The sequence below is a fragment of the Eptatretus burgeri genome, chromosome 15, assembly GCF_056783735.1.
Source record: "Eptatretus burgeri isolate ZD-2024b chromosome 15, Ebu_testis_v1, whole genome shotgun sequence".
Lineage (NCBI taxonomy): Eukaryota > Metazoa > Chordata > Myxini > Myxiniformes > Myxinidae > Eptatretus > Eptatretus burgeri.
In genome coordinates, this window is record NC_140975.1 from 68490812 (window position 1) to 68512259 (window position 21448).

Genomic DNA, 21448 nt, shown 5'->3' on the forward strand with positions numbered 1-21448 from the left:
GAAATCGAGAGTTGTGAGTGAATTTCTCGCTGCAGTGTTGTCTGTGACGTTTGTACTTATTTTGTGACGTTTCTTTGTACTTTCCTCGTAAGCAGAGGTCATATCAATCCATCCGACCAATTTGAGCTGCCCTCCGCCAACATTCTCAGAGTGCTGCCAACCAGGCAGAATGCATATGGAGTCAGTCAACAGTGTGCCACCCAGAAACTCAGAATCCTGTGGATTGGGGATGGATACAACAAGTTGAAGTTTGGCAGATCTGCTGGAGTACCCTTCTACCTATTGGCAAGAACTTACAAAATGTGGATGGAAAATGAAATGTGATCAAGGTGCGAATGCTTTCGTTCTGTGAAGTTGCACATACCTGGACTGATGGGAACAATCATCAACAGGGTTTAATTCCATGTCTCTAGAAATGACAAAACAAAGCATTTGAGAGGTCACAAATATGTAGAATTGACTTCAGCATCGTCAAAAACATCGAATTTAACACCAAGATCATTCAAATCAGTTACCTGTGTCGAATTAGATGGCTGAAAATGTCATGCTGGGCTCTGGTTGGCGGCCATCTTGAAAAATCGAGGCCATCTTGGATTTTCAAGAGGCAAACGTTTGTTTTTCCTTATAGGGGAGAGTGGGGGCAAGATGGTCCCTTTTTTGGTTTCGTCTGGGCAGATTTGGCGGCTCTACGGGCCTTGGCATCGCTCTTTTTCTGCTCTCGTTGTTTTCTGGCTTCCGTCACGGCGGCCATTGCATTTCTCACGGGTGTATCCATCTTTACTCTGCAAGACACAATGAATGAATACCATAAGAAAACAATGAATAAAAACAGGACAAGATGATCATGGTGTGGGGCAAGATGATCACTTGATCAACTTGCCCCACAACCAAGTGATCATCCTGCCCCACCGCCACCATTTTTACAAAATCGTCTGGCATTCATAAATTACAGCAATGAGCAAGGCAAAACATACACACAATCTGGGCATATAAGCTACGTATCTACCTATTTACAGATACCATTCCTACTACTCTTATTCATAGAGATAATGCGTACTCACCGATGATTCGAAAATTTTCTTTTTCAGGAGGAAAATGATGTTTTTCTGATAAAACGAACGCAGCGTTTTTTCTCGTCATGCGCCTTCCACAGTGAAATTGTAGTTAATCGATCTATCGTTGAGTGGCGCCACTGTCCAATGCGAGCTTTATTGGAGTCGTGAGAGGGGGGGGGTGATCATCATGCCCCAGGGATCATCTTGCCCCACTCTCCCCTAAGTGACCCAAAGTGGGTGGAAATGCAATGTTTGGTGCTTGTATAACCATTTTGATCAATTGTGACACAAAAACGGCTTAATCTGCCCAACTAACGGTCGGTGGCACGTTCGATGGAAACAAAATTGCTTCGAATTGCAAGTTGTCTCGACTCCGAGTACAGTACATCCGGCCTCGATGCCTGACCCCCTCCCCTCTCTTCGAACAAAACACCTGTCCTCCCCGGACCCCCTCCCCCCCCCCCCGAGCATGACGTGTAAACAGCACCCGTTCCTCATATGAAAAGTGGATAAAAAAACAACATGACGTCGATATCGGGATGTGAACCGCCGTGGGAAGCTGACGTTTCGGACGTGAGCCCTTCGTCTATCAGTTTCTTCCATTTCCGGACTAATTGGTGCGATTGCTTAATTGTGTTGATTGCTGAGAGGTTAACCAGCTCCTGAGGACCTCATGGATGGATGACCATTGTATAAGAACGATTTCGGTCCATGTGATCATCATGGATGGCGTCGGTGGGAAGAGCGCATCCCACTCCCGCGCTCCAATGGACCCTGCGTCGAAGGTGCAACTACATGTTGAAGATGGCACAATCCCTCTTCAAACAGAAAACACGACTTAAGGACGAGTACGGTCTACCGGAGCACCACATGACTTCTTGTGGTGAAAGGACAGATTAGAGAAGGTCCACGAAACGTCAACCCGAGTACGAGTCTGCACCAAACCCTCCTCAAACGGTCTACGGTCCATCGTTAATGATCCATCCATTCCGTTGTGGACTGAAAATCACAACCAGAGTGCAGCGTGCCTGTAATGGTGTTCTTAGTCATAAAAAAATGTCCAGGAACACGTGGTTCATGGGGAGTGCGGGAAAAACCAAATGTGTTTGAGGGAGGACGAGCTGAGACGAGGTGCTCCGAGATGCGGCGTCCTGCGGTACTGCAGCTCACTAAGCACGATGAAGAAATTGTTCACAGTCCCAGGATGGCAATGAGTGAGAGAAAGAGGAATTGGGGATCGAGAGGGGAAGTGGGGGCAAGGGGAAGTTCCCACGAATGATTGTGATACAGCTCGTTCCCTTTACATGAAAAAAGATCCTGCTTCGTCGCAAACCAGTGTGAAGAGAACGTAAGTGTGGTATTTACTAGGTCCCGGTGAGGGGGGGAATGTAAGTGTGGTATTTACTAGGTCCCGGTGAGGGGGGAATGTAAGTGTGGTATTTACTAGGTCCCGGTGAGGGGGGAATGTAAGTGTGGTATTTACGAGGTCCCGGTGAGGGGAGAATGCGAGTGTGGTATTTACTAGGTCCCGGTGAGGGGAGAATGTAAGTGTGGTATTTACTAGGTCCCGGTGAGGGGGGAATGTAAGTGTGGTATTTACTTGGTCTCGGTGAGGGGGGAATGTGAGAGTGGTATTTACTAGGTCCCGGTGAGGGGGGAATGTGAGAGTGGTATTTACTCGGTCTCCATGAGGGGAGAATGCGAGTGTGGTATTTACTAGGTCCCGGTGAGGGGAGAATGTGAGTGTGGTATTTACTAGGTCCCGGTGAGGAGGGAATGTGAGTGTGGTATTTACTAGGTCCCGGTGAGGGGAGAATGTAAGTGTGGTATTTACTTGGTCCCGGTGAGGGGAGAATGTGAGTGTGGTATTTACTAGATCCCGGTGAGGAGGGAATGTGAGTGTGGTATTTACTAGGTCCCGGTGAGGGGAGAATGTAAGTGTGGTATTTACTTGGTCCCGGTGAGGGGAGAATGTGAGTGTGGTATTTACTAGATCCCGGTGAGGAGGGAATGTGAGTGTGGTATTTACTAGGTCCCGGTGAGGGGAGAATGTAAGTGTGGTATTTACTTGGTCCCGGTGAGGGGAGAATGTGAGTGTGATATTTACTCAATCACGGTGAGGGGGGAATGTGAGAGTGGTATTTACTAGGTCCTGGTGAGGGGGGAATGTGAGAGTGGTATTTACTAGGTTCCGGTGAGGGGAGAATGTGAGTGTGGTATTTACTCGGTCTCCATGAGGGGAGAATGCGAGTGTGGTATTTACTAGGTCCCGGTGAGGGGAGAATGTGAGTGTGGTATTTACTCGGTCCCGGTGAGGGGAGAATGTGAGTGTGGTATTTACTCGGTCCCGGTGAGGAGGGAATGTGAGTGTGGTATTTACTCGGTCTCCATGAGGGGAGAATGCGAGTGTGGTATTTACTAGGTCCCGGTGAGGGGAGAATGTGAGTGTGGTATTTACTCGGTCCGGGTGAGGGGAGAATGTGAGTGTGGTATTTACTCGGTCCTGGTGAGGAGGGAATGTGAGTGTGGTATTTACTCGGTCCTGGTAAGGGGGGAATGTGAGTGTGGTATTTACTCGGTCCCGGCGAGGAGGGAATGTGAGTGTGGTACTTACTCGGTCCCAGTGAGGGGGGAATGCGAGTGTGGTATTTACTCGGTCTCCGTGAGGAGGGAATGTGAGTGTGGTATTTACTCGGTCCCGGCGAGGAGGGAATGTGAGTGTGGTACTTACTCGGTCCCAGTGAGGGGGGAATGCGAGTGTGGTATTTACTCGGTCTCGACGAGGGGGGGATGCGAGTGTGGTATTTACTCGGTCTCCGTGAGGAAGGGATGCGAGTGTGGTATTTACTCGGTCTCCATGAGGGGAGAATGTGAGTGTGGTATTTACTCGGTCTCCATGAGGGGAGAATGTGAGTGTGGTATTTACTCGGTCTCCATGAGGGGGGAATGTAAGTGTGGTATTTACTTGGTCCCGGTGAAGGGAGAATGTGAGTGTGATATTTACTCAATCACGGTGAGGGGGGAATGTAAGTGTGGTATTTACTCGGTCCCAGTGAGGAGGGGATGTGAGTGTGGTATTTACTCGGTCTCCATGAGGGGAGAATGCGAGTGTGGTATTTACTAGGTCCCGGTGAGGGGAGAATGTGAGTGTGGTATTTACTCGGTCCCGGTGAGGGGAGAATGTGAGTGTGGTATTTACTCGGTCCCGGTGAGGGGAGAATGTGAGTGTGGTATTTACTCGGTCCTGGTGAGGAGGGAATGTGAGTGTGGTATTTACTCGGTCCTGGTAAGGGGGGAATGTGTGTGGTATTTACTCGGTCCCGGCGAGGAGGGAATGTGAGTGTGGTACTTACTCGGTCCCAGTGAGGGGGGAATGCGAGTGTGGTATTTACTCGGTCTCCGTGAGGAGGGAATGTGAGTGTGGTATTTACTCGGTCCCAGCGAGGAGGGAATGTGAGTGTGGTACTTACTCGGTCCCAGTGAGGGGGGAATGCGAGTGTGGTATTTACTCGGTCTCGACGAGGGGGGGATGCGAGTGTGGTATTTATTCGGTCTCCGTGAGGAAGGGATGCGAGTGTGGTATTTACTCGGTCTCCATGAGGGGAGAATGTGAGTGTGGTATTTACTCGGTCTCCATGATGGGTCCCAGTTTGGTCAGGTCAGGTTCGATCTGTGACCTGCTACAGGTACCATGTAAACCTGTACTAACCTGTTCCATGGTCGGGTTGTCGGCGACTAAACCGTCTCCCCCACCAGGTTTTCTGGTGAGGAGGGTGTTTGGATATGGACACCCAGCAGGATTAAAAACAAAACCTGTCAAAGGGCGGAGGAGCTCCTTGTGAGCCAACGGCCATCCATATCTAGTGCCCAACTGTGTCTGCGGACGTCCTCCTGCAGTTGGGTCACTTCTTATTAGGAGGTTGGTGGCAGGATTTGCACTCCGGCCACCGTAAAACCCTTCATTCCGCAAAACGCAAAAACGCAAAAAAATCTGAAAACCCACTCCGTGGGAGTACCTCCTGTGCAGCTTCCCTTCGCAGGGCAGCTCACCGGATGACGGGATTGGGGCAAAGCCTTCGGGACCCCCAATCTTTGATAGGAGGGAAACCACGGGGTAACATCCCTGGGTCAGATTGCGGGAGAGTGTGTTGGAGTGGTGCTGAGGTGTCGTCCACCAGACGGCGGTCTCCTTGGGTTAACCTGAGGCGGTCCCTTCGGGTGGGTGCCTGGAATGTCCTATCCCTAAGAGAGGATGATCACCTGTCTCTGTTATCATCTGAGCTCAAGCGTTTGGACATCGGGATTGCAGCTCTCTCTGAGGTTCGGAGACCGGATTGCGGCGAGATAATGGTGGGTGGTTACACCTACTATTGGTCTGGTCGCTCTGATGGTTACCATACCCAAGGAGTTGCTGTAGCTGTGTCCAATAAGCTGACCCCAATGATAATTGAGGTAACACCGGTCAACGAGCGTATTATGAGATTAAGGATTCGTCACTCCTTAGGTGTCATTTCCCTGGTCTCTGTTTATGCTCCGACTGAGGCGAGTGATCTTACCGTGAAGGATGCATTCTACGCCACGCTCGAGTCTGTGGTTGATCAGTGCCCCAGACGAGATACACTTCTAGTCTTGGGGGATTTCAATGCATCGACTGGAACTGATAGGGACGGTTATGAGGTGTGTGTTGGTCCCCATGGGTCAGGAACTATGAACCAGAATAGCACTAAGTTCCTTGACTTTGCAAGAAGTCATGGACTTAGGGTGACTGGTTCATGGTTTCAGCGCCCACAAGCTCATCGCTGGACTTGGTATTCCAACGCTGGCGGTGTGGCAAAGGAGATTGACCATGTCCTCATTGACGGTCGTTGGAGGATGATCCAGAACTGCAGGGTCTACCGGAGTGCTCAGTTCCTCAATACTGACCACAGGCTTGTTGTAGCAACTCTAAAGCTGCACCTTAAATCCTGGAGAATGGTACCATCCCAGCCGAGGCTGGATGTTGCCAAGCTCAGGGATGAGAGAGTAGCTGAGGAGTTTGCGAACAGGCTGAGTGGACACTTGGGGGTCTGGGTGCTTTGGGGGTCCTGAAGAGTTGTGGAGCGCCTTCAAGACCACCGTCCTTGATGTTGCCGGTGGATGCCTTGGAGCTCACCGCAGGGCAAAGAAGAATTTTGTCTCTCAAGGGACACTGGATACCATTGACCAGAGTCGCAGGGCCAGGCTGAATGGCAGAGCTGAGCTGTTCAGGGAGCTGAGGCGTAAAACTGTACGTGCACTGAGGGTGGACAAGGAGGCCTATGTGCGAGGAATCTGTGAGGGGGTAGAGCATCACCTGTGGACAGGTGATTCTCGTCCCGCTTACAGGGGAATTCGCGCATTACGTTCATCCAAGCCCATCCCTCGGAGCACTACAGTTCGAGCAGAGAGTGGTAGGCTCTTGACAGAGGAGTCTGAAGTGAAGGCCCGCTGGGCCGGTTACTTTGAGCGGTTGTACCAGGCTGATCCCCCAGCTGTCGAGTTGGACGTCAAGGGTGTTACAATCCCTGTTGCTGACCCTCGAATCAACTGTGGTCCACCTACGCTTGTGGAAACACGGGCTGCGGTGAACCAGTTGAAACGGGGCAAAGCTCCAGGGATCTGTGGCATCCATGCCGAACTTCTCAAGGCTGGTGAAAATGCTGCACTCGTGTCGTTGCATGCAGTTTTGTGCTCTGCCTGGAACACAGGCATCATCCCAACTGACTGGAAGAGGGGCCTTGTTGTCCCTCTCTGGAAAGGGAAGGGTGATCGCCAAGACTGCAACAACTACCGAGGGGTGACGCTGCTCTCAGTGCCGGGCAAGGTCTTTGCTCGGATAATTCTCGATAGGGTTCGCCACCATCTACTTGAGCACCAGCGTCCAGAGCAGTCAGGCTTTACACCAAAGAGGTCAACGATTGACAGTATCCTTGCACTTCGTGTCCTCACCGAACGCAGACGAGAGTTTCAGCAGGGGCTGCTTGCAGCCTATGTTGATCTCTGTAAAGCGTTCGATTCAGTGAATCGGGATGTCCTCTGGAGGATTCTTGGTCTTCGTGGGGTGCCACCAAAACTGAACGATCTGATGTCTGAACTCTACTCTGGTACTGAGAGTGCTGTGAAGTGTGGTGGTACCATCTCTGACTTATTTCCAGTTGTTACTGGAGTTCGTCAGGGATGTGTACTTGCCCCCACACTTTTCAGCACTTGTATGGATTGGATTCTCAGGAGGATGTCCTCCTGCTCTGTTCATGCTCCCATACCTGACCTGACATGATGGGGGAATGTAAGTGTGGTATTTACTTGGTCCCGGTGAAGGGAGAATGTGAGTGTGATATTTACTCAATCACGGTGAGGGGGGAATGTAAGTGTGGTATTTACTCGGTCCCAGTGAGGAGGGGATGTGAGTGTGGTATTTACTCGGTCCCGGTGAGGAGGGGATGTGAGTGTGGTATTTACTCGGTCTCCGTGAGGAAGGAATGTGAGTGTGGTATTTACTCGGTCTCCACGAGGGGGGAATGTGAGTGTGGTATTTACTCGGTCTTCGTGAGGAGGGGATGTGAGTGTGGTATTTACTCGGTCCCGGTGAGGAGGGGATGTGAGTGTGGTATTTACTGGGTCTCCCTGAGGAGGGAATGCGAGTTTAAGGAAATCAATGAAGGGGAATGAGGAGCGGTAAAGCGGTAAATAAATTGGGGAAAAAAAAAGTTCCATTTTCTGATGCATTTTGATGATCCTCCACGCTCAAAGCTTGGGACAAGTCACCTGTCCGGGACAAGTTACCTGTTTGCCAGCGGTGAAGAAAATGGGCCGCACAGAGTGGGCTATGTGGGCGAACGAACATGCTCTGCTATCAGGAGTGGGTGAGTTAACGCCATTTCACCGTCTCTCTGGTTCAGTAAGTTATCTCAAAGGGATGATCCAAAAAGTTGAGCTCGTAAGATTGCAATCAATGGATTCAGAACGATCGAGTGGTTTATGAATGGAACGTTGAACTTGTGTACGTGCAGTGTTGACTCTGGGCGGCGTGGTGGGAACAGCAGCGCAGTTTCCAAACTGGCAGTTTGCTGCTGCAAGCTTGTATCCTTCCATGTGTACATGCTGGTACACCCCGACCACACCCTTGTCTCCCGCCCTGACCATGCTCTCATATCGACTCTGCCCTCATGTCAACCCTGACCCCACCTCCTGTCCCTTTGAAGCACAATCACACCCCAACCTCTGCACACCATGCCACTTCTTTGTTTCTCCCTGCTCAAATGTCTTTCCCCCTTTCCAGTTACTTTTGTAATCTCTTCTCGACACGTCACGCCCAAACACCTTAACATTGTGCAGGGGAGCTGGTCTGCTGGTGATGCTGATCGAGTATCCAAGAGGGAAGAAGATGAATGGAGGATTTCATCCTCGCCGGTATCCTTCACTATATTGCTCTTTTCTGGTGTAAAGCAGCCGAGCACATCTTTTTTTTTTTTTTTTTTTTTTTTTTGTATACCTTGGTCGAGGCTCGTATGAGAGCTAACACACAACTCACAGCAAGGAGGCATGAGACAAGAGGGGCGGGAGTGGAAGGGACAAAACAGTGGGGAACAGACACATTAGGTGAACTGTGGAAGGGAGAGGGATGGGGATGGGACGGGGAACATGGCGAAGAGAAGATGGACATTTCAGGGACTTTCAGGAAGGAAAGCAGGAGAAATGAAGGAAGTGGGCTTGGGTGGTGTGGAAATGAAGGAAGGAAGTGATCTTCATCATCTCAATTCCTTCAAAGGCTATCCTGTTACTACTGCCATTATTACACAACCTTCTCATCACCTTGTATCCAAGTTTACCCAAACTACAGCCAGGAGGACAAAGAAAGGGGAAAGTATAAATGAACATAAGTTTTGGGAAATTTAGTGTTTCACTTTTATAAACAATAACATCAACTCGAACTAATTTATCAGCCAATGGTAAAGTTTCTGAAAGCTTCACGAGGTTAGGGGTGCAAATGATACTTTACAAGTGGTGACGTATCTTCAAGATATCGTCCCACTGTTTCCACTAAGGCCTGGGTGAGGTTGCGACCTCGAACGTCCGAACTGGATTAACATTGACACGATCATTGTAAACTTTTTGTCACCCCGCAGAGGACAGGGGTGCCCACAGGCCTGTACCGTCATACTCGGACCTATTACCAGGAACTACATCTGCCGTTCTTTGCTGCTGGCCTTGTGAGTTGAGAATCACCTTGCGTGTTAATTAATCAATTATTCCTTTTTATGTTCAACATGTGGCATGTTTCGATGACCGATAACGTATTCAAAAAAAAAGCAATGTTGTTCGGGGTACTGATTGAATTGGTAAACTAATGCAAATCCTCACCCCAGGTTGAGTGCACCTGGATACCTGACTCTGGCTACCATCCTGGGATCCATAAGCCTGGCAATTTCCGTTTTGTTTTACTTACTGGTGAGGAGCGGGGGGGGGGGGGGGATGGGTATAGGGGAGAAGGATGACTTCTTCACCTTATTTCCTATTTGGTTTGAGGGATCACAGGGGGCCCTGCCTTTTTATTTATAGGTAGCATCTGGGTACCTTATGGCAACAATAGTGATTCAGAGTGTGGACTGGCACCAGGTATAGACTGGAGTAGGTAACGTCGGTAAGTCACCCCCACGCTGAAGGTCATTAGTGAGTTTTTTTTTTGTCCTGACTATATTCGAGGGAATGATAATTTTCTTGCAACGAGCATGGCCATAAGGCAAGCAAGGTTGTCCCTTTCTCACTCTCAATGCTAAATGTATAGTATGAAGTAAATAATTACAATCATTACACATAGGATTATCCCCCTGCCTCCCCGGCCTTCATGATCAGGCAGCTATCCGTGGGGAGAGCTGGCAGCCCGGTCACACGGGAGACTCGAAGCACGAGAAAATCAGCCAAGACACGGAACCGAAAATTCCACCCCCTCGGACCCCAGAAGAACTCCGTCAAGGCAGCTTGCTGCAGCGATTGCAGTTGGGCCGAGTGTCCAAGCTAATTGCATCATCAGGGTCTCGACGTCCAGGCAAACGGCAGGTGCCGCTCACCGAGACAAGCCCTTTGGTGGAGTCATAGAATGCCAAGTGATGTGAGGCCATCGTGGTTAGTCACCACGAGTAAGCCAATCGGTTATTTGTCACCTCCGGACCAGGACTAATCTCATAATCAGGTAGTTACCAAGGCAGTGACTCGTGGTGCAGCCAATACGATATATGATCATCCTGATCAGTACAAATAATCAGATCAAATCCCTGGAAAGATTACACTCCACAAGTGAGGGTAAAGTTTGCCAAGTGCACACATAACTGCCACGAGGAACAACATGGCAGGTGTTCAAAGTGACAACATTTACAGCATTTTGTGCAGTGTTGCACAAACACACAGGATGTCGTGTTATAAAGTTAGGCGAGACAAATGTAACCCTCTTTCAGAGAATCGCTCTGCTGCACAGTCATCCAAGATGGCGAGGTTGAGGACATGTCAAAATGTGGATAAGCTGGCTATCTTCAGTCTCTCTATGGCTGCCTCAAGGTGCTCATTGAGGTGGTTTTGTTGTGGTTCCTCCTCTTCCATTTTTATTTACCTTGTGCTTGCCATTTAAAAAGTTTCTTTATTTCATTGTACTTTGCATCGTATCCATTCGGATTGTTGCTGCAATGGCTGCAGGACATTGTATCGTCACCGTTGTTAAATAAATGCCTTTTTACCAATGTGCTTGTGTCGTTTCTGTGATGATTGCAATATTCTTTCACAAACCCTTTTTTTTTTTTTTTTTTTTTTGAAATCCGTAAATATACCTTCGATTTCGTCATCCTCAGATGAGTACACCGTGCGAGTTATCCGGACAAGCTGCTTCAAGTTTGCAAGGCCCGATACGGGAGTTGCCGTCACACACCCATTGCGAGAACTGGCACAGTTCGTGATTGCAACGGTTGGCTTTGTTTGGGTGAAAAGTTCAGACCATTTAGCAAACCGCTCGTGAACCCCTTTTGTTACTCGGCGGTGTGACCGCTTGGCTGGAATACATATAAACTTGCACCAAGAGGTGACGTTTAGTTAAAATGTAATTACGTATGTATATACATACATTGTTCCGTAAACTGCTTGGCGTTCATAAAAGCACGCCATGTTTATCAACGCAAGGAGGACGTGTCAGTCATGCGGTATCAGCTCTTTCAGGCCGATGAGAAGGAGAGCTGAAAATTCCGTCAGCTTATAATAACCGGTCCAGATCATCGGCTGGGAACCGTCCATCAGGGTTTCGACCCTTCAGCCTCAGAACCTCTCCGAACGGGAGGTCCACGACCTTATTTTTGTCCGAAGGTTGCCGGATCGGGCAAGCAAAGGCACGGAGACATTAACGAAGACGTTTAGCTGTGGGAAAGAGAGGACAGGAAGGAGTTAGAGACGACAGCATGGCACAGCATTGTTTGATATATAATTTCTTTGAGCGTTGTACAAAGTGAGCAGATTACAGACAATCACCAACACAGAACATCCAGTAGAAACAGCCAGAGAATTGGCTCGATGCTTATTGCTACAAGTATACCCAACCTCCTGCTTCGATTCACAAACTTTTTGCAACACAGTCTTGCATAAATTAATGAACAGACGAAAAGAAAACATTTTAATAGTAATAACAACAATAATAATGATCATAATAATTTCACGCTAATTTATGTTACAACTTTCATATATATTAACACGGTTTTCCTAAATCCTCTTCAAAACCGGATGGGTGAATGAATCACACAAAGCACCGTCACTGCCTCACACACTAAAATATGCGGTTAAAGTGCGGGGGGGGGGGGCACGAAAAATAAAACTAAAAAGTTTCGACAATCCATGCTCAATCGATCATTTTCCCTTGTCCGTACGTACAATACAGATTTGATATTCTGTATATATAATGAAAGAAGAGAAGATGTCTCACGGGACATTAAATGGTTCAATCAGAGTTGTCTTGACCGGAAATCCGGGGGTCGAGCGGGTCCTGCATCCGAACGCTCGTCGTAGAGTTTAGCGTTTGACCGATTCGCTCGCCCCTCCCCAGCGAGGACAGAGCCATGTGCCGTGCTGTGGAGGTAGGCGTGGGGCGAACGGCCGGATGGGTGGGGAAATGGGGAGCATTTTGAAGTGTGCATGATGGGTGGGACGTGAAGACGAGAGGAACGGGGCCTTAAACGGGGAAGAAGGTGATGACGAGAAGGGCTGGGGATGGGGAAGAAAAGCTGTACAAAGCCAAATGTACTTACAACTTCGCTTAATTACACAAGAATCAGCCCTGTCCGACAAATGGGGGTTATCTCTCTGTTGTTGCACAAAATAAATAATAAGAATTTTTTTTTTTTTTTTTTTTACACAATCTGTACATGTAATGTCAGCATTGCAATACCACATGAATCAAAACCCAAACCGATCACTTGCTTCACAACACACTCGCACTTCAAATTCATCAGGTTCAAATTAAAATTGAAAATTAAAAAAAAAAAAAACTCAAACAGGTGTTACAGGGAAACGATACCCTCAAAATAAATAAAAACCGAAGGCAAGAGTATGTGATTTTTCCAGCCCAAGGAGAGAGACAGAGAGGCCCAAGGAGAGAGACAGAGAGGCCCAAGGAGAGAGAGAGAGAGAGAGAGAGAGAGAGAGAGAGAGAGAGAGAGAGAGAGAGAGAGAGAGAGAGAGAGAGAGAGAGAGAGAGAGAGAGAGAGAGAGAGAGAGAGAGAGAGAGAGAGAGAGAGAGAGAGAGAGAGAGAGAGAGAGAGAGAGAGAGAGAGAGAGAGAGAGAGAGAGAGAGAGAGAGAGAGAGAGAGAGAGAGAGAGAGAGAGAGAGAGAGAGAGAGAGAGAGAGAGAGAGAGAGAGAGAGAGAGAGAGAGAGAGAGAGAGAGAGAGAGAGAGAGAGAGAGAGAGAGACAGAGAGACAGAGAGACAGACAGAGAGAGAGGAGACACACACAAAGAGAGAGGGAGAGACAGGCCAAGGGTGCTGGACGAGCAAATCCATTGGGAATTCTGCCCAAATCCTGCTGGCCAGGCATGTTATTTATTTATTAAAATGCAGCCTGTGGTTGCACCTGGGGGCATGGCTATGCTGCTGATGCCCCTTGTAACCAGTAAGCTGGTACTCATTTTGCCAACCTCGGAAGGATGACAGGCTGAGTCAACCCACCTGGTGTTAATTCAGCAGGAAACAGGGCTCAAACTCAGGACCCTGAGATCCCAAGCCAGCCACACTAACCATGAAGCCAACACCAGGCTTACACCTCTCCGTTAGGGCCTTTCTCTTCCATCTATCTCTCGTCGACTGTGGACGCACAAGAGCAATGGGCACAGGCAAGTCGCGACCAACCATTTCTCGATCGCTGTTGCAGTTGCTCGGTTTATTTGACGAGACGACGTTCATTTGCAACCAGCGAGTCTTCAGACGGTAATTTGGAATTGGCAATGGTGGCTGCGAATTTCCAGTCTCCGTGGACGCCATTTTGAATGCCCCACTGAGAGAATTATCGGCACCATCCACTTCGAGGCTAGCGCAGTAGGTCACGCGTATCCCCGATTTAACATAACCCTCCTGAGACTGCAAAGTAAAATAAAGGATGCAACACATGCGTTCCAACAACCTCAAGCATATGTACTCAACTATAGGGCACAAAACGATTCAAACCTTTAAACCAAGTCGTTCGCCCTTCAAAACGCTCGGCCTACATTTAAAAACACGGACTCAAAACCAGCCCACCTCATTAAACCAATTAACCCAAGCTGAGAATCCTTCAACATGTAGCTTAATAAATGACCAAAGGCAATGAAATCAAATCTAAAACATCCAAAACCTAAGAGGTCTAATTGAAGGCTTTTAAATGTGCATCTTTAAATTACAATCCACAAACCCAAATGCCTAGTCATAAAACTCTCAATTCATCTTATCTCAAGACTCAGTCGTAAAGTCATTTTAATGAAAAGTCCCTCAAATATCCTGATCAATGAAAAAAGGGAAGAGGAATGAAAGGGGAAAGAGTTAAACTGCTATACCGACTCACTACGACGAGAACGGGCTAAATAGCTAAGTGTTATTGCAACTTTCCTTCAATAAATCGGAGGAGACCGTTTAATTCCTCAAAAGCCTGGGACAGGGTTAAAAGAGAATGAGTTTCCTTTTATCGGCGTCGACACAAATCGATGAGGTCCAGCAAACCTGGCCCGTATGATGGGAAGATAAAGCGAGTGGCAAAGACGGATCAGTGGCCAATGCGGCTTCACGGCAGCTATCGGTCTCGTTCTCAATTGGCCGAGCGAGCCGCAAAACGCAATACACGTTCCTCTTCTTCTGCAATTGACGCTCTTAAGCAAGGGGAGGGGGGAAAACACCCCCCCCCCCCCAATTTTTGTATTGAAAAACGACTCGTACAAACCATCACAAACCATACAGATATTACAATACTGCATGACCTGCAAATCTAGATATCTGGTTAAAGTTAAACTATCACGAACTGCAAAAGAGGCCCAGTGGTGCGCGACATTGCCCTATGCCGGCCGCCCTGAGGGTTTGGCTAGAATCTCACCGGATCGCAAAAGGTTTGGCAAGATCTGATCGGCCCGAAAACCCGAAGGATTAACTGGCTCAACAATACAGTTAAAAGATCATGGCCTAGTCACGTACGCATTGTGTCACAGTGGCCAAGATGGAAGGGAACCTTCACGCGTTGGCAATGGGCACAGTGGTTATCGTATCTGACTGGAAAGCAGAACGCCCCTACATTCGAATATCTACTACCAATACCACGTGGTATCAGACTGGCAAAGCTTCAGAGCGACATGCATCAACACTCCACTTCTTATCCGACTCGAACAACCATCTCCTTAACCCGAGCCTCGGTGCAAAACCACAACACTGACCTTAACACATCGGTGACGTGTTAGGATTTTCAATGTAATCATGGAAGGAGGGGGCACGTTGGCCTGCACCTTGTTGCAATGGGCATGATGTGACATCAAACACAGTTTGGCATGGATGCATTTGCCAGGGAGACAAGGCAGCCAAACTTCACGAATACTTGAGAAGTTCGTGAAAGGTTTCAAAAACAAAACAAAAAAGATAGGAGCGAAGAATAAAAAGAAAGAAAAAAAAAAATAAGAGAAAAAGGAAGAAAACGAGAAAACACACTGATTGGTTATTTCATGCAAATCGTTAAACGAATACTGCGTCATTTCTGACAATATTTATACCAATACTCACTTCAGCTCACACGGCAGCTTTACCAACACAAAGCACATCAAGCTGGTGCCAGCAGTGCCCCTGGGCACACCGTGAGCTTTTCCTTCAAGACTTGTGCATGTGAAATGCCAAGAAAAACGACTCCTCGTACACCTCATGGAACCGCATTCGGAACTAGCTTCGCTCCCAAGAGCCAAAAAAAAACAAAAACACAGGCCCGATGCACACTGCGTCTGTTGCAGAACAAGGATCTCTACTGGTCTAAAATGCAAGGCCATTTGGCTCGACGAAAGATAGAGGTGGCAAGAGAAAGGAGAATAAGCGAGATGGGCCGAGGCCACTGAAGCGGAGGGGTGTCAGAGTCAAAGGTTTGAAGGGAAATGCAGATGATGTGACAGCATTAACAGAACTACTTGCACCCATCTCTGAGGTCTGGTCACAGGAGCTCGTAAGTACGCAGGTGCACCCGCTGGATGATGTCTCGGCAATCGTTGAAGACCCGGCGAATGTTCTCGGTGTCCACCGCACACGTGAAGTGTGGATAACAGTGATGGCTCGTCTCTCCATTGGCTGTGCTGATTCTCTGTGAAGTTAAGCAGATAAGGGAAGAAAATCAGGGGTAAAGGGGACCCAGGGGTAAAGGGCTAAAGGGATAAGGGAAGAAAATCAGGGGTAAACGTTACTAATAATTAGTAACGCGTGCATGAACAAAGCAAGTGCACTAAGCAATAATCCAACAGCCTGGGGTACTGCCATACAGGTCCTCATTTGGGCTAAAATTGCTTGTTATACCTTTAAAGGAAGTATATCCAATAAACCACTGAAAGGTCCATCCTTACCAAGAACTCATCCCTGATGAAGTACTTGGCACGAGTAACACGGGGATCTTCTCCTGGCTCAGGGCTAGCTGCAGTGCAAGATGAAAGGATAGGGTTAGATTTCAAAGTTCAGAGACGCCGCACGAATAAAACGGAACCCCAGCCATTTTAAACGTTTCCACTGATTGGCGATAAGAAATAACAACTTTGTTTAAGGCACAATGGGAAGAAGAAGGAATAACCCAGTATGTTGTTTTCAAACTACTTCTTGTTCATGGCATTGCGCCCTGGTGGGGGGGGGGGGTTGGAAAACAAAAACTGATTTTATAATATAACCCAATAATATAATACGATTCTGGGCCTTACCATCATCTGGAGTGGTGTAGCGGGCATACTCGGGAAAGTAGTCCTCAATCTTGGACTTTCCTGCCAGCACTTTCTCGGCAAGAAGGTCTTGTTTGTTGAGGAAAAGGATGGTGGAAATTGTGCGAAGCCATCTGCAATCAGAGAGCAAGTAAGATGTTTCAGGTTTTCTCCCTCACAAGGTCACTCCTTGTACCTCATCTCCATTCTAAGTGCGAAACTAAGATCCCGATCTCAAACAGCTCAATTAAAGTCGACGACGTGGGCTCTCAACATTACAACAGTTGAAAGTACTTGCCACTCAAACGAAGGAAACATTGTGACTCAAAACCAATTATTTACATTCCTGTTAAAGGGGTTCGCTACGGGTTTTCGACTCAACTGTCAGGTTAATGAAATCCTACTGCTCAGCATGAGATCACCTGTTGTTCCAAATGCTTTTGAACAGGTGTATGGCTTCTCTGAGACGATTGGTGACACTATCTTCACGAAGGACCATGTTGTAGCTGCTGCAGGCCACGACAAAGATGATGGCCGTGACATCTGCGTACAGGGATGGGGAAGCAAAGCAAGGGCCTGGCTTGGCAGAAGGTGCGCACGTTCCGGGAGTCACACAACTACCTCATACGTGAATAACGACAAGTCACCACCGTGCTCACCGTTGAAACACTGTATCCATTTCCGGCGCTCATCCCTCTGCCCTCCGACATCAAACATGCTGCGGGTAAATGTGTGAAGAGTACAATGGACACAGGGTCAGGAAGGAATTGCAAGGCCAAAGCTACAGAGTTACCCTTCCAAAGAATCGCTTGAAGTCTTTCAAATCAATAAACGAGAAAAGAAAAGTAGAAGCCATTCATTCTTTGAAGGACAAATTCCATCAATGTATTGATGACCAGGACATGAGTTGAATAAGTAATATCAATGGTATTTGCTCTTAGTATGTAGACCAGACTAGGTCGATGACGTTAAAGTGTGGTTTCGGTTTCTAGGGAGCGAATGCGAAGAACAATGCACAAACTACCACCCACTCAACGTTCGTTCCATTGCCGCTTTCACTCAGCCATCTTGGTGACGTGTTCTCAATCGGCGGCACATGCTTCGTTGTAGTCGCGCTCATTAATCAGATCTTTCGATAACCACTTTGGTCAAGCCTGAGTTAGACCATTACCTGTACATATGTACTCCCCCTACCTCCTTCTACTGCCCCCACCTTCTCCCCAAAAATGTGCTTTGGCATTTAGTTGAAACATGACAAGTGGACAAAACGTTCAACCCCTGCACAGAGATACCTCTACGAGCTTTGGACAGGACAAAAAAACCACTCACTTTACACCAGGCACATCTCATTATTTGAAGCCAATATATGCTCTTAACGACTCAAACACGAACTTATGTTCATACACCAAAGTGATGCGTCTTCACACTTTCTGCACAGTTATCAAGGCGAGTCACTTTACTTACTGGAAGTTCACTTTGTCAACTTGAAACCGAGTTTCAAAAATGCCAGATGTTAACACCCGACACCGCAGCAGGTCCTGCGGTAACGGCGAGGAGGAGGAAGTGGGTTAGAGAAAAATAAATAAATAAAAACCATGCAGCAACTCCTCCCCCCCCACAAAAAAAAGCGGAACAAAGGGAAGCAAGAGATACATTTCTGGAGGTGGTTTAATGTTATATGAAATGTGACAAAATAAAACGATCGCCACGAAGATGGGTTTGAACACTCAAGGACGAGGAATCGTGCTGCATGGGGGGCTTGCATGACAAATGGAATAAATAGATAAATAAAACGAAGGGTAAGAGAAAGGGAAAGTGGCAATTTAAACAAACATACCACACTCATAATGTTACCTGATCAGTCGGAGTGTAATCTGATTGTTTCACAATATCTATCCTGTCCAGGAAACTGAAAGAGAGAAAGGGATAAATCGGTATTACAGAAAAAAAATATATGTATACAATACTGAACAAGAGCAGACCGCACATACGGAGAAGTATCCACTAATGGATCAGTTTTACAGATGGTCTTATAGCTTATACGTGATAAGATGGGGATGGTACCATGCCTATGCACACTGGCCAGGTATCTCAGAGATTGCACATTCAAATCTGGCTGAAGGAAACAGTATTAAGACTTTTGATTCCAACTTAAGATTTGGGGGTGGGGGGGTGGGAAAAAAAATCTTGCCCAGCGGCTCCAGGGAAGCACCCAAGATTTATGAGGAACCTTATTCCGCAATCACCTGGTCACAGTAACCAACATGGATCCCAACTGCTGTGTTTCCACACTCACTTTACACCTGGTGCTCGTCCTGTCGAAACTCTGTCAGTGTACTTCATCGTCATATTTGCTGAGCATTTCCTCAACGGGAAATCTTTGAACGGCATCATCATTTCAATGACCTTCAAACAGATTAAAAGCTCATACAACATCTCGGCAGGGTGTCTGTCCCTGGATCGAGCCTCATTGAGCCTTATTGAGTGTGTATTGAGCCTCATCGAGTTTGTAATCGGTTTGAGTGAGTACGGTTCGAGACACGTTTTCCACGTCTGCAACGTAGGCATTTTCGACTTGTTGACTTATTCGTTTTGTGGCACAAAGGTCGAAAGATGATCACATTTTTAAAGACCATTTTACATGCTGAGCCGTGAATCATTCGACAAGTGCCTCTCTTATGTCAGGCTTCTGGGCGAGGTTTTCATTTGTTCCAGAATACTCAGCACGGATTACTCGGAGACTGCCCTCCTTGGCTTGTCTCACACCAATCTTTACCCTGAGCCGATGAACATCAGATATTGACCCGGGACTGCTGACATCTGTTTTTAGAGTAGAAACGCCACACTGCGTGTAGAGTGACTCATTTGTAGAAAGTATAAAACAGGAAGAAATTAAATGAGTCACGGACGTCCATCCACGATTCATTTCATTTCTTCCCATTATATATTGTCACGGAGGTGGTGGTCAAGGTTAACCCCTCGACGCAAATTGTGGTGACGAGCGTTTAACTCCACCAGCCCCTGGACGGCTGAGCGGTTTCTTATTAATAGGATGTGGACACGTTGATCCTCTGAGATTATAACGCGTGCGGGAGGGGCAGGGACACAATGGCGGAGGGACAGAGGCACAGGGAAACAGAGCACAGTTAAGCGCTGCACCAGGACAGCACAAGGGGGGTTTATACTCGAACCCCACTACAAATACACGGATACAGTTTATTAAAATGAACACATTTAATGAAAATAGGCAAATATTTACAAAGGACAATATTTCAAAAGGTAACGATAAAAATGAAGTAAATAAATCCTAAAGTTGAGGCACCTCTTCACACAGACTCAAATACAGACAAAGGGGAAACAAAATAAAAAGAAAACCCTTCCTTTTGAGTATTCTTGAACTGAGCTTGGCCCAGAGCTGGTCTTTGTGGAATTTGGAATTGAGGCGGTTCCACCATCATGTGCAGATGCGCACAAAATGTCGCCTCATCGCTTCTCTCGTAGCGGGACAAACGCACGTCAGGCAATCCGCGAGCGGCACTCAACACCTCAGAGCCCCAGTGCAGCCACTTCGTGCGCCGATGGTCTTCACTTACCTGCTATGACATACACGAGGCTCAGGGTCCGTTTCTCACGACTCAACCAAGAGCCAAATGCCAGGGTCTTGCTTCGTGCGTGCGCTCACCCTGAACCCCAATCTCCGTCCTACTGAGTCCGAAAAAAATGCGCAACCAACCCTTCCTCTTAGACACGACGAACAATCTTCCGCCTCTGAGGCGTGGCTTGCTCGCCCCAAACCAGAGAAGGCGGGACTCTGCCTGTTCGTTTAGCTTCTGATGTCACGCCTATCAATCATCAGCCACGGAGACATGACTTGCCCACCGTTATCCTTGGAGGCGGGGCTTCTGCCTGCTCAGCACGTTTGTTTGTTTCTCATCATACTTTTGGTTGCAAAGACAAAGGGAAACATGACAGGGGGCAATTATATACTGGGGAAGCTTATTCTTAAACCCTAGCTAATCAACACCACACCACCCCCGTGTGGTGATATGTAACACTTAAGTTCACAGTTTCCCTACTTAATTACATCAAGATGCTTCCATATGTCCATGGACCACACTACTCTATTCAATGCTAAATTGCCTATTAAATTCCTCCATCTACCCCCACAACCAGAACTACATGTATATGTATGTGTGGCCCTGTGGTCATGGGGGAACGAGGGAGGGGCTTTGGGAATAACTCATTGGGAATAACTTCGTTTTGTGGCGGCTCACGAATCGAGCGCGAACGCCAATAATTTGACGTGACCCAGTGTCCTCCGTCTGGCAACCGTTTAACTCGGAACACGTGGTCACCTTATCAGGGAATCGTGCTCTCGATGCGTATTTGCGTTACTTACCGTATGAGATGCAGCCGAGCGGAGCTGTCAAGTATGCACCAGCTAATTAGCAGATTTTTTGGTATAACATCCCGTCTATGCTAATGTGTGGACCATGCTGGACCAATGGAGGAAAAGACAAAAATGAGCTGGGTACATTTCTGACATTCACATTTATTTAACAAAGCGAGAAAAATTATGTAGCATAGTATGGGATTCATTCACAATTGGACAGCAGGCTAAAGCAAGGAATTTGTGGGGTGCGGCAAAAGACATGTAATAGTCATAAGAGAAGACAGTGCAGAGTTACCCTGAATAAACGTATACGTTCTTAACTTATGCTACGACAGGCACCATCACACACACACACACACACACACACACACACACACACACACACACACACACACACACACACACACACACACACACACACACACACACACACACACACACACACACACACACACACACACACACACACACACACCCCAAGGAAAATTACAGATAGCGCAGAGAGATACGAAGTAGTTGAGGATTAGTGACCTCTTAATACCTGGCACGGTCGGCGGACCTACAC

At 47.6% G+C, this 21448-nt stretch overlaps 2 protein-coding genes across 6 annotated transcripts in view; one reads left to right on the top strand and one right to left on the bottom strand.

The window, feature by feature from the left end:
• Window positions 1-375: 375 nt before the first annotated feature.
• GNAS (GNAS complex locus) overlaps window positions 376-21448 on the bottom strand; it is a 48141-nt gene continuing 27068 nt past the window's right edge. The window contains exons 6-15 of one of the 4 annotated variants that reach the window (XR_015051617.1): window positions 18345-18399; window positions 17955-18028; window positions 17150-17208; window positions 16913-17033; window positions 16494-16624; window positions 16149-16216; window positions 15331-15892; window positions 11182-11468; window positions 516-782; window positions 376-409 (exon numbers count right to left, since the gene is read on the bottom strand). Coding sequence is in view for 2 of the 4 variants with exons in the window: in XM_085856667.1 (XP_085712793.1) it covers window positions 15746-15892; window positions 16149-16216; window positions 16494-16624; window positions 16913-17033; window positions 17150-17208; window positions 17955-18028; window positions 18345-18399 (655 nt within the window). In the remaining 2 variants the exon portion in view is untranslated. Of the gene's footprint in view, window positions 410-515; window positions 783-11181; window positions 11469-13049; window positions 15893-16148; window positions 16217-16493; window positions 16625-16912; window positions 17034-17149; window positions 17209-17954; window positions 18029-18344; window positions 18400-21448 lie in introns of those variants that run through there. The other 3 variants (XR_015051616.1, XM_085856667.1, XM_085856668.1) reach the window with 3 other exon arrangements.
• Window positions 2259-10804, top strand: LOC147012445 (cytochrome b-245 light chain-like). Of its 2 annotated transcripts, XM_085856669.1 has the most exons (7): window positions 2259-2403; window positions 7824-7936; window positions 8084-8153; window positions 8409-8483; window positions 9200-9283; window positions 9440-9521; window positions 9927-10804. In XM_085856669.1, the coding sequence occupies exons 1-7, from the start codon at window positions 2360-2362 to the stop codon at window positions 10167-10169; spliced, it is 711 nt and encodes a 236-aa protein (XP_085712795.1). In that variant the 5' UTR covers window positions 2259-2359; the 3' UTR covers window positions 10170-10804. The 2 variants fall into 2 exon arrangements, with proteins under 2 accessions (XP_085712795.1, XP_085712796.1); XM_085856670.1 differs by lacking the exon at window positions 2259-2403 and having other exon boundaries at window positions 7178-7936; window positions 9931-10804.

Excerpts from the sequence above, each read along its gene's own strand:
- LOC147012445 (XM_085856669.1), top strand. The coding sequence starts at position 2,360 with ATGAAAAAAGATCCTGCTTCGTCGCAAACCAGTGTGAAGAGAAC. Across the intron at positions 2,404-7,823 it reads CAAACCAGTGTGAAGAGAAC|CTTGGGACAAGTCACCTGTC; the intron begins GTAAGTGTGGTA and ends CCACGCTCAAAG. Across the intron at positions 9,522-9,926 it reads CCGTTTTGTTTTACTTACTG|GCAGCTATCCGTGGGGAGAG; the intron begins GTGAGGAGCGGG and ends CTTCATGATCAG.